At 40.3% G+C, this 13449-nt stretch overlaps 1 protein-coding gene across 1 annotated transcript in view; it reads right to left on the reverse strand.

Annotated features, from left to right (window-relative positions):
- Positions 1 to 12241, reverse strand: part of cds1 (CDP-diacylglycerol synthase (phosphatidate cytidylyltransferase) 1) — a 105021-nt gene extending 92780 nt beyond the window's left edge. The window contains exon 1 of the mRNA XM_048605147.1: positions 12155 to 12241. Coding sequence (XP_048461104.1) covers positions 12155 to 12211 — 57 coding nt within the window. The 5' untranslated portion in view covers positions 12212 to 12241. The remainder of the gene's footprint in view (positions 1 to 12154) is intronic.
- Between the last annotated feature and the right edge of the window lie 1208 nt (positions 12242 to 13449).

The following is a 13449-nucleotide window of genomic DNA, read 5'->3' on the forward strand; positions in this document are numbered from 1 at the left end:
CACACCGTATGCCTTCTTTACAACCCTATCAACTTGGGTAGCAACTTTTGAGGGATCTATTGACGTGGACCCCAAGATCCCTCTGTTCCTCCACACTGCCAAGAATCCTGCCATTAACCCTGTATTCGGCATTCAAATTCGACCTTCCAAAATAAATCGCTTCACACTTTTCTGGGTTGACTTCCATCTACCACTTCTTTGCCCAGCTCTACATCCTGTCAATGTCCCACTGCAACCTACAACAGCCCTCCAAACTATCCACAACTCAACCAACCTTTGTGTCATCAGCAAACTTACTAACCCACCCCTCCACTTCCTCATCCAAGTCATTTATAAAAATCACAAAGAGCAGAGGTCCCAGAACAGAACCCTATGGAACACCACTGGTCACCGAGCTCCAGGCTGAATACTTTCCATCTACTACCATCCTCTCTCTTTTATTGGACAGCCAATTCTGTACCCAGACAGCCAAATTTTCCTGGATCCCATGCCTCCTTACTTTCCGAATGAGCTTACCATGGGGAACTTTGTCAAATGCCTTGCACATTAACTGCTCTGCCTTCATCAATGTGTTTTGTCACATCCTCAAAGAATTCAATAAGTCTTGTGAGGCATGACCTGCCCCTCACAAAGCCAAGCTGACTATTTCTAATCAATGTGCTTTTCCAAATAATCATAAATACGACCTCTCAGAATCCTCTCCAATAATTTGCCCACCACAGAAGAAAAACTGACTGGTCTGTAATTCCCAGGGTTATCCCTATTCCCTTTCTTGAACAAGGGAATAACATTTCCCACCCTCCAATCATCTGGTACTACTCCAGTGGACAGTGTGGACACAATGATCATTGCCAAAGGCGCATCAATCTCTTTCTTCGCTTCCCGTAGCAACCTTGGGTATATCCCATCTGGCCCAGGGGATTTACCTATCCTCATGTATTTTTTTAAATTTCTAGCACATCCTCCTTCCTAACATCAACCTATTCAAGCACATCTGCCTGTTTCACGCTGTCCTTACGGACTACAAGGTCCCTCTCACTGGTGAATTCTGAAACAAAGTATTCATTAAAGGACCTCCCCTACATCCTCCAACTCCACGCACAAGTTCCCTCCACTATCCCTGATCGGCCCTACCCTCACTCTGGCCATCCTCTTTTTCCTCACATAAATATAGAATGCCTTGGGGTTTTCCTTAAACCTGCCAAGGCTTTTTCATACCCCCTTCTAGTTCTCCTAAGTCTATTCTTCAGTTCCTTCCTGGCTACCTTGTAGTCCTCTAGAGCCTTGTCCAATCCTTGCTTCCTCAACCTTAAGTAAGCTTCCTTCTTCCTCTTGACTAGATGTCCCACATGTCTTGTCATCCAAGGTTCCTTCACTTTACCATCCCTTCCTTGCCTCAGTGGGACAAACCTATCCAGCACACGTAGCAAGTGCTCCCTAAACAACCTCCCCGTTTCTGTTGTGCATTTCCCTGAGAACATCTGTTCCCAATTTATGCTCCGCAGTTCTTGCCTAATAGCATTGTAATTCCCTCTCCCCCAATTAAATACTTTCCTATACCATCTGCTCTTATCCCTCTCCATGACTATAGTAAGGTCAGGGAGTTGTAATCACTTTCACCAAAATGTTCACTCATGGTTGGGAGATGTTGGTTTCATTGAAGATGTGGCTATGTGGTCTTAAGCTTATCAGAGTATTTGAGTTATACAGCTTGGAAACAAATCCAACCAGTCCATGCCAACCATAATCCCAAACTAACCCAGTCCCACCTGCCTGCACTTGGCCCATATCCCTCCAAACATTCCTTATTCATGTACTTACCTAAATATCTTTTAAACATTGTAATTGTACTCACATCTATCACTTCTTCTGCAAGTTCATTCCACACACAAACCACTCTTTAAAAAAAAAATGCCCCTCATATCTTATTAAAATCTTTCTCCCCTCACCTTAAAAATATGTCCCCTAGTCTCGAAATCCTTAACCCTAGGAAAAAGACATCTGTCATTCACCTTTTTTATACCCCTCATGATATTACAAACGTCTATAAGATCACTCCTACACTCCAGTGAAAAAAGGTCCCAGCCTATCCCGCCTCTCCTTATAACTCAAACCCTCCATTCCTGGCAACATCCTGGTAAACCTTTTCTGAACCCTCTCCAGCTTAATAACATCATTCATATAATAGGGCGACCAGAATCGGACATAGCACTCCAGAAGTCTCACCAACATAACGTCCCAACTCCTATACTCAATGGTCTAAGCAATGAAGACAAACGTGCTAAATGCTTTCTTAACCACCCTATCTTTGCATGGCACAAACTTCAAAGAATTATGAACTTGAACCCCAGGGTCTCTCTTTTCTACAACACTACCCAAAGCCCTACCTTTAATTGTATAAGTCCTGCTCTTGCTTGTTTTACCAAAATGCAATATCTCTCATTTATTCAAATCGCACTGCTCTGCCACTCTTCAGCACACTGATCAAGATCTCTTTGTAATCTTAGATAGCCTTCTTCACTGTCCACTATACCACCAAGTTTGGTGTCATCCACAAACCTATTAACCATGCCTTTTACATTCAAGTGAATCAAATGTGACCCAGCTTGCAAATAACGTGATTTAGTCTTAGACAATTGCCAGGGAGCCAGATAGAAAGGAGTTTTTCACTAGGCAATGGAGTTTGGAGCGAGAACTAAAGACAGTGGTTTCAAGTTTCAAAATATTTAAGTGAAGGGGATTTCTGCTCATCCAATTCTGGACAAGCAGGGAAGAATTCTAATATACGAATAGAACAATTGGGGATTTGAGAGACGTGGTGCTGAGCTGAAGCTAGGTCACTTATGGGTATATCAAAACAACTGCTATGCTTTCAATTGATGTCACCAACCAGCAGCATATAGTTGAGAAATAGGAAAGGACCAAATCATAGACCCCTAGAGGATTTGACAGCTAATGATGCAGGATTAGGAACTCATCAGAAAGTGATTCTCTGGCAATGGTGAGGTAAAGAATGAAACGAGGTGAAAACTGTCCTTTCCTGCTGGATAACAGTGGATAAACTTTGGAAGAGTTGCTTCAGTCATGCATGTCAAAGGCATCCATTGCTACAGTCACATAGGATGACCTTCATTGGAGCTATTTTGATACTGTGGCAGGTGCAGAAATCAGGAGTTCCAGGCAAGAATTTGGGAAGTGACAACAAATTCAAGGATAAAATTAAGAAGTGTAGATGCTGGAATCTGAAACAAAAATAAATTGCTGGAGAAACTCAGCAGGTCTGGCAACATCTGTGGAAAGAAAGCAGAGTTAACATCGAGTCCAGTGGCCCTTCTTCAAAACTGAACAGCTAATACCACTTTAACCCCACACATTTGATCACAACATTAAATAAAAATACACACACAAAAACAGTAGTTTATAAGAATCATAAACTACTTCAAGATCAGCTGCAGGATTTTTTCCCCTAGTTCATGGTGCAAATGCATGTGTTTTAGGAGATCTCTTTTACTGATCTAGACTTTGAATATAGTCACCATTGTCCCAGAGGACACAAGGCTGCTCTCTCATTAGAGGGAAATGACTGGTGCAAATTTAATCTGTGGATCACCGCACCTTCACTCATGTCTTGTAACAAGACCTCTAGAGCAATGTCAGAAAACAGTGTGCATGCTCTGTCACGTATTCTGCCATTTTTCTAAAGTCTCAGTCCAGATTTATTTTCAAAAGAAAAGAACTTTGGTAACTGCTGGTAGCACTGCTCACTTAATCTGTTACCTCCTGCTGATACAAACACCAAATAGTACAAGCAGTTCTGGCTGGATGCAACAATCATTTCAAACTGCAGGCAACACAGATTTAGAATGCTTAGTGAAATGGGTCCAATTTAACGCACATCATCGCTGTATTGAAATTTTAGTGAGCTTCCCCATAGCCAACCTATCCATCCAGAGATGGTACATTAAAAACTGAACACAACATTTCAGGATGGACCTGGATTTTCTGTGATTCCAAAGCATTAGTACTATGTGTTTGACTCAAGTCCTGAGCTCCTGAATCACTTTATTCAACAAAGGTCTCTTTCACACATCTAATTGTTAATACAATCGTCTAATACCTTCTTACGAGAAAAAGTCCATTGGGGTGGGGTGGGGAAGGGGGGAAATGGAGGAAGGAAGGAGGAAATCTGCTATCACATTGTTAATCAATTCCTTCATTCTCCTTTCAAAACGTTATCCTATCTAAGTCTAAACCTTGATTTTGGCTGCCCTTTCTCACTATGAAGTCAGATATTGAATCCAATCGCATAATTGTTACTGCGCCAAGATCATTTTTTGCTTACAAATTGAAATATTTATTCACATTTACTACTTATCCTGCTCCTCTTGCCAAAGCTATTGTTAAAACATCTAATTGTAATCTCCTTTCCAAACTATGTATTCTAATTAGTCATCAGTTAGATATCCTTTAAAATGCACTTGTAACTATTTTTGCCTTTTTCACCTTAAGAGTTAATGAGACTAAATTTATTTCTAATGACCTTTGAACAAATATATGCAGTAAAATAGCAGCAAACATGCTCATGAATTAAATAATAAGATTAACCCTAGGATAAGCTGCTTGCAATATTAAATTAATGAATTCATGTTTGAAACACAATTCCACTTTAGATTATTTTCTTGAACATGATTTTAACATGAATTAAAATAAAGGCAACCCTACTGTAAGAAAATGGCACATTACATAGAGTAGGAAATGTTGTACCTTGTTCAAGAAAAGAGAGAAAACAGATAAGTAAGGTAATTATTGACAGTTACTGTCTCACTGCTAGTGAAAGAATTTGCTAGTATAAGGGACACACTTGTTAACATTTGGAAAGACAAAAGGTAATCTAGAATGGTAAACTCAGAGTTGCTTTGACCACTTCATCCTTGACTATTCAGTTCTAAAGAAATTAGCAAGTTTTACATAAAACCAATTTAAAAGTGTATTTGAACTTTGAAAATTAATACCACTATTTATAAACAGCACATCTATGGCAATGAAGTGACAACATGAATACTTCTTTCCATGTTTTAGCCAATGCAGAAAGCAAGGACAATAAGAAATTAGCATGTTTTGGTGACACATATGTAGTGATGGACTCAAGGCAGGTGTTGAGCTTACATCAATATTCTGAGAGCTACCACTGACAAGAAATGTAACTGGAACAGCCATTTAATTCTATGGCCACAAGGAAAGATCAGAAGCTGGGAATACTGTGACTAAGTGTTCACCTCCTGACACCACCATCTACAAAGCAAAGTCAGGAATGTGAAAACAAACAGTTGCCTGTTTGAATACAGTTCTAAGAATGGAGGGTAGCGAAAGTAACCCCAGTATTTAAGAAAGGAGGTAGAGAGAAAACATGGAATTATGGAACAATTAGTCTGATATCATTCGTAAGAAAAATGATAAGAGTCTGTAATAAAAGAGTAAGCATGGATTTATGATCGGGAAATAATGCTAGACACGTTTATTGGAATTGTTAGAAAGTAACTAGCACAGTTGATAAGGGGATCGATTGGATGTGCTTTACTTGGACTTTCAAAAGGTCCCACCCACATAAGCATGCAAAATTAAAGTGCATGGGATTGGGGGTGGTATACCGATATGGATAGAGAACTAGCTGGCAGACAGGAAACAAGAGAGTAGGAATAAATGGCTCATTTTCTGAGTGGCAGAGATCAGAGCTAGGTAGGACCCCAGCTATTCACAATATGTACATTAATGATTCAGATGAAGGAAGTAAACGTAATACTTCCAAATTTGCAGACAGCACAAAGTTAGGTGAGAGGGTGAACTGTGAGGAGGATGCAGAGAGACTGGTGTGTAATTTGGACAGTTGAGTGGGCAAATGCAAGACAGATGAAGTATAATGTGGATAAATGTGAGGCTACCCACTTTAACATCAAAAACAAGAAGGTAGATTATTATCTGCATGGCAATGGATTGGGAAGGGGGGAGGTGACCTGGGTGTCCTCGTACACCAAAAATAAACATGCAGTTGAGAAAGGATTTGAACACAGGAGCAGAGATGTCTTGCTACCACTGTTAGGGACTTGGTGAGACCACACTTCATATTGTGCATAGTTTTGGCTTCCTTATATTGTTCTGGCTAAGGAGGGAGCACAACAGAAGTTTACCAGACTGATTCCTGGGATGGCAGGACTGACGTATGAAAAGATCAGTTAGGACTATGTTCACTGAGAGTTTAGAAAAATGAGGGAAAATATCTTAGAAACCTATAAAATTCTAACAGGACTAGACAGTGTTGATGCAGAAAGATGCTCCCAATGACCTGGGAGCCTAAAACTAGGGTCACAGTTTAACGATATGGGGTAGACCAATTACGACTGAGATGAGGAGAAATCCCTTCACCCAGAGAGTGGTAATTGTGTGGAATTCTCTGCCACAGAAAGCAAATCGAGCCAAAACAGAATGTTTTCAAGAAGAAAACAGATATAGTAGCTCTTAAGGCTAAAGAAATCAGAGGGTGTGGGGTCAAATCGGGAACAGGGTATTGAGCAGGACCACGATCATACTGAATGGCAGAGTAGACTCGAAGGGCCAAATGGTCTACTCCTGTTCCTTATTCTATGTTTAATATTGAATAAGCTCAATACTATTTAGCATACAGCAGTACACTTTGAATCAGCATCCTGTCGACTACGTTAAACATTCACTTCATCTACCACCAGCAAGCAGTCACAACACAGTGTAACTGTTATAAAGTGGAGCTTGACGCCTCTGAGAACTGAAACCGAAACACCTGAACAGGAGCGCCTCATCCTATAATCTGTTAAAAGGAGTGCGAAAAGCAGTGTAACCCGCCTTTCAGCAACTGTTAGTGGTTAGACGAAACAAACTCGGATATTAATTTTGCAATCAACAATTAACAATTTATTTATCTAACTCTAACAGTGAACAAATTAACTAAACTATTAACAAACCAAATAAACCCCATCCAACTACTAACTATTCCTAAATAAAACAAGATTCTAATGGTATGCTGTTCCAATAAATATAGGTCCCACTTATATAAAGTAAAACTTAAAAAAACAGAATTTAATCTCTCAAAATTACAGCCAGGTTGCGTGTCTTCCAGAACGTTCTGTGCCTTCTGTCAGAAACACCTTCTCTGTTGATTCATTTGTCAGGAATATTAACTAGTTGTGCTGCTGGTACCTTTGACTTAGATGGTGTTTTCTCAATGACTTAAAGACGACTTTGAAGGCCAGCGACTCTCTAGAGAGCTGAGAGCTGTTAACTGTGGCAGATGGAAGTTAACTCTCCTGTCTTTGTCCAACCGCCCCCTTCTTTTATATGCTTGATGCCCTATCAATTTCTTACACTAGGATTGGTCCTATGTTGTCAAAACCATCAGATTTAAGTTTAATTGTTTTTTGGTATGCAAGTGCCTGGTTCAAATTGATTGGCTAAATTCAAAACTTCTTGTCTTGGTCACAGAACAAAATATCTGCTTGGCCTGCTAACTGCATGGCCTTTTGTAAAAATTTTCAATTTGAGTGCTCTCTGTGCACTTGCAAACCCACAAGCTGCTGCCCACAGATATCTTTTTTGAATCTGTGAGCATAGAAAAAGTACATCATCTTTTAAAGGGACCACACACTACTTTCCCCCATAACATTTTACAAACACCAAATTCTAAGTTCCTGCCTCCCAATCCACAAGTACTTTACCCAACTTCACAACAGTAAGATCTAAGGTGGATTGCTAGTCAAGGTTCCTTCAATAGGGGCTTTCAAAGCTATGACCTCACTAGAAGAACAAAGACAGTAGGTGCAATGGGAACACTGTCATCAGTTCAGTGAAGCAAATCAAGAAGGCAACTCATTACTAAAGTTATAAGGATAGATATTTCAACCATAATACTTTAGAAATTGAGGTGCCAGTCATATTTCTCCTGGGGATGCTGCAAGGTTAGGACCAAGTTACTTTTGTTGACTATCAAGTTGTGGGTTCCAGGAAATTAAGAATAGAGAGTGTTACAGTAAAAATAATATTTAGAAAATATAGCCCAACACTCCCCATTCTTAAAAAAATTCTTCACATCTCCATTTACTGTAGAAAATCAGGTCCATCCTCACGGCATCAGCATGACATTCACAACATATGATGAAGTGCAAAAACAAATAAAAGTGAGGTATTCACAGTACAAAAAGCAGGACAAATCCAATCCAACCAAATACCATCCCAACAATCTACTTTTAAACCATCAAATTGATGGAAGACACAACGGCAGATTATCAAGTAGCATTTACTCACAAATAACTTGCTTATTGATGCTCAGTAGGCATTTTCCAAAATCATTCAGCTCCAGATCGAATTGCAGCCTTAGTTCAAATATGAATCTGCATATAGTAAAATCTGGACAACATTCAGATTTGTGCTAGTAAGTGGCAGGTAACAGTCAAGTCACACAAGATGGGCAATGACCATCTTAACCAAGGGAGAACCTAATCTTGACATTATTTAGTTTCACCATTTCAACATCCTGGGAATTACCATTTACCAGAAGCCTAATCAAACTAGCATCTAAATACTACATCAACAGGCTGGGTATTCTGTAGCGAGTAACAACTGTCATCTCCCTACAGCCTGTCCAAAATCTATATGACACAAGTCAGGAGTATGAACACTCAACAGTTGTCTGGATAAGAGCCAATGACATTCTAAAAGCTTAACAATGTCCAGGACAAAGCAGTCTGCTTGATCAGCACCCACTCACATCCTGCACCACAACTGCAGTATGGCAGCAATGTATACCATTTGTAAGAGTCATACCAGCAACTCACAAGGCACACTTAACAGTGGCTTTCAAATATTCAACCACTACCATCTAGAAGGAATGATTAACAAGTGCATGGGAACACTACTTGGAAGTTCGCTTTCAAGTTGCACAGTAAACTGACTTGGAACTGCAATCACCACGACCAAAGTTCTGAAACTCTCCCTCCAGCAGCATCATGGGTATGCCTACCACATGGACAGCAGCTCAATTTCTCAATGGCAACCAGAATAGACAATAAAAAGTAGCTTTACTAGTGATATCCACATCTCACGAACTGAGAAAACTTCTCCGGACCTAATTTTGGTTAGAAAGTAATGAAAAAAAATCTGGAAATTGCTTTTTCAAACTATCCCAAAATTATATGTTTGCAATTGATTAAAAAGAATTTTAATAATTTGCAAAAATTTATTTTCAGAGCTATTTTTGCTGTATGGACTTGTATTGTTTTCACATAACTTTCATAAAAACATTAAGGTCTTCAATAAAACAAACCATAATTTTCAAGAAGCTTAAATTACACGAAGTCCAATAGTGTAATTTACTGTGTTAAAAGACTTTCAAGGTGAAGGTCATTCATTTCCAAGCAAGACAAGCAGCAATTTACATGATTCACAGAGACGTATTAAAGTGTCTTCCATGCTTATATAAATACCGTAATAAGCAGATTTTTAAAAATCTTTACCAGGAAACACAGTATATAATTCTCTGTCAGCTATAACACAAAACCTTTCCTAAAATTTTTTTTTTCTGATGAAGGCCTTAATTAATGCTTCATTTTTGTAGTCTTTTCTGTGATACATGTTACTGTCCATTCCTTCCAACTTTATATTTATTTGGCCATTACTTGTCTCACAAACTCAGACCCTCTGAACAGAACCGTTAATATAATAGGACTTATTTTTATTTAGATTCGCTCACTACATAAACAATTACCAGCATTACAAAAATAATCCTAAATCTCAGCCTTAATTATAATCTCACTGAACATTTAAATAGCACTAATGCTTCTAACACTCATTTCTTCTCTACACAACAGTATTAGATACAGCTCTGCTTTCTTCACATCATCTCTTTTGCAGTTACTGACATTAATATTTAAGTCTTCCCTTTTGAATGGATACCTTTCTCCCAAATCCAAGTGAAATTAAAAGAAGCTAAATTTAGCCAGGCCTCCTTGAATCACAGAATCCCTGCAGTGTGGAAGCAGGCCATTCAACCCATCAAGTCCACACCAACCCTCCAAACAGCATCCCACCTAGACCCAGCACCCTACCCTATTCCCCTGCATTTCCCTACGGCTAATCCACCTAGCCTGCACATCTTTGGACTGTGGGAGGAAACTGGAGCATCCAGATAGACATTGGGAGAATGTGCAAACACCACACAACAGTCGCCCGAGGGTGGAATCGGGTCCCTGGCGCTGTGAGGCATAAGTGTTAAGTACTGAGCCACTGTCCCACCCATGAGTTAACAATGTATGAGTTTATTAATTATTAAATGCAGAAAGAATTAGAATGCAACACACATTGGAAATGAGAGGCAAGTCCAAACAGATAAAAGTTAAAAAAAAACAGATCAGTCTTTGAATTGTCCACGAAGAGTTTATAGTTGGAATGCTACAGTCTTTGCAGAACAGTTTTCCAGTAGTATTGACATCGGTAGTTGAACAGCTGGTTTAATTTTAGTCCTTAATTTTGAGATTGGTTGAGATTTGGTAGTTCTGATTGCTTTTGATCATGATTTAATTCCAGCATTCAGTGAGAGTGTGTGTCCTTCTGTTGTCCTGTTTCTTTTTGGCTGAATTGAGTCACAAGAGGTCTGCAGCACAGAAAAGGGCCTCTTGGACCATCAAGTTTGCTTCTGCTCTAATCCCTTTTCCAGCACTTGGTCTATCGACAAGGCCTATTGCCTTCCATACCCTGGGGTCACAAATACGCAAACATTTCTTAAATGTTAGGACGGGTCCTGCCTCTACCACCCTGACAGGCAGTGTGTTCCAGATTCCCACCACCATTTGGATGAAAAAAAAAGTCCTCACATCCCCTCTAAACCAACTGCCCCTTACCTTAAAATCTATGCTCCCGGGTCATTGATCCCTCCACCAAGTGGTAAGGTTCTTTCCAGTCTACGCTATCTACGCCCTTCATAATTTTATCATTGCGATCACATGCTCCCTTAGTCTCCTCTGCTCCAAGGAAAACAACTTGAGTCTATCCAATCTCTCTTCATAACTAAAACTGAGTGAGAAGGGTCTTCCTTTACCTGAAACACAGTGGTGACTAGAAGATAGTTCAACTGTGACCTTCACATCACATGCTCTAACTGATAAGATTGGTACAAAGCGTCCCACTAGCACACTCCGGTGGAATTGAAAATTGTCTTTTCAATCTTGTTCTTTGTGTATTTTTCAAAAGGAAAAACAAAATTTGTATGCAGTTTGAGACATAATCCACAGGGGTGTTTTGCTATTGAACAGGGATCTAGTCTGTTTTATCTTGCCTCTTCAACGTTTTGAAGGGCCGTTTTTCAAAATACCTTTTATATTGATAGGTGTGACATTGTGCGGGCCTCTCTCGCTAGACAACTACTTAACTTACATCCGCATTCATTTTTGGCTATATCAGCCCTCTCAAAAACACATATTGGAATCTCAAACTAAAAATGTCCATAGTACTTTGAGATTCTGACCCATGATTATGAAAGTTTACAAGTGATCAGAAAATAGTTTCTTTACAGGGAATATTTTGATTTTTTTCCACATAAGTTATAATATTATAACTTAATTGTCACCTGCAATCCTGTAATTTTATGATATATTGCACTTTATGATGCAGTTGATAATAAGTGTAATGAATATAGATGCCCCATGAAATGTGACTCTGTAGCTGCTGAGACCTATTATCTTTCAGTCTCAGTTATTGTTGAAACGTATAACACAAATTAAAATCATTTTACTCTGGCTTGATTTAGTAATTTACAGGTGGGGGGGGGGGTGTTCACACAGTGCTGACAATTACCAAAATTACATACGAATAACATGACTTTACAAGAATTTTCTCAGCATGTAATACATCCAGCAAAAAAAGTAGTCAGATCCCCTCTTATTTTAAAGGCGTTCCATTGTTACTATACAGTTGTAATGCCTCAATAATTACGGACTTTTTTTTTAATAAAGCTGCACATCTGCTTTAAACGTATTTTCTCAGTAACTCATCACATACAGCAGAGTCAACCCTGATGTAGGTTTCCTACTGTACTTGGTTACACACAAACCCATCTACAGTACACGTAACTCCTTACCTTGTCGCTCAGGTTCTCCGGCTCCTTCTCTGCTTTTCTTCTCCTGGGCTCCGTCATCTCTCGGTGTCTCACTGGCCCGGGAGCCGGTTTACCCCACCCCCCGCCCCTCCCTCTCCCCGTCTCCCGGTCTCCCCCTCCCCCGGTCTCCCCCTCCCTGTCTCTCTCTTTCTCTATCCCCAGTAACCGGTTTGCCCCTTCACTCACACATACTCTCTGTCTCTCCCCCCACTAACTCCCACACTCTCTCCGTATCCCCAATAACCTGTTTAACCCTCACTCGTACCCGCCGGTCTCCCGCAATCTCGGTGTGCTCTGTGAAACTCGCAGTAAAACTCCCTGTTTGTGGGGGGGGGTTGAGGGGAGGGAGCCGGCCGCTGGGTTGGGAGTTGGGGCGGGGCCTTGGTCTAGGCTCGGGCTCGAGCTCGAGCTGACACCGACGCGGCTCTCGTGCCAACTGACGCAGGTCGCCTAGTAACCGCAGCCGGGCTCAGCTCGAGCTGGCGAGGGCCGTGTGGTGTGCGCGCTCGCGCTCTTCTTCTCTCCCCACCTCCCAACAGCAAACTACAGCAATCAGCATTTATCGATTATCAAACTTTATACAGAGGTGTCTGCGACAAAGGAGGAAGGGACAACCCAAATGAAGTCATGCCCTTTCTCCCATCCGAAATGTCACTTGTTGTTATTAAGCCAACCGGTTTCACATTCACCAGCAGGGTTTTTTTTGGAGGAGCTCGATCATTGGTGAATCTGTAATTTATTCTTCGGATTAGAAGTAGCAAAATTGTTTTGCAAAGGCATTTCCATTTTAATACGCTTCTCTCGAATTCAGCTCGTTTCGTTGGATGTGTAAACGTATTCATGATTGCAACCATTTGACATTGTATTGTGACGGCTGCAATTAACCAACATCCGCAGTGAAAACTGCAGATTTTATCCTTCGCAGGCCCTGTATCATAAGATTTCGTACTGAAGCCCCACGCCAGAATTTGAGGACGTACCCAAGGCGAATCCAACACTGAGAATGTTAGCCTCTTGATGGCGCTATCTTTAGGATGATATGTTAAATAGGTGTGACTAACGTGTCAATGGTAATATTTAGCGGGGTCAAGGAGTTGTAGATTAGTTATATTTATCTGTTGTCTTCAGATAAACTTACATTGCACTGCTTCTTGCAGTTTTGCTGCATGAAAATTAACTGCTGTATTTGCCTAGCAAACAATGTTAACTAAACTTCAAAAGCACGTTATCCTTTATGAAAGCTGGGACATTAAGGTGGTGAACGGGGTCCTATAAAA

The sequence above is a fragment of the Rhincodon typus genome, chromosome 1, assembly GCF_021869965.1.
Source record: "Rhincodon typus isolate 14 chromosome 1, sRhiTyp1.1, whole genome shotgun sequence".
Lineage (NCBI taxonomy): Eukaryota > Metazoa > Chordata > Chondrichthyes > Orectolobiformes > Rhincodontidae > Rhincodon > Rhincodon typus.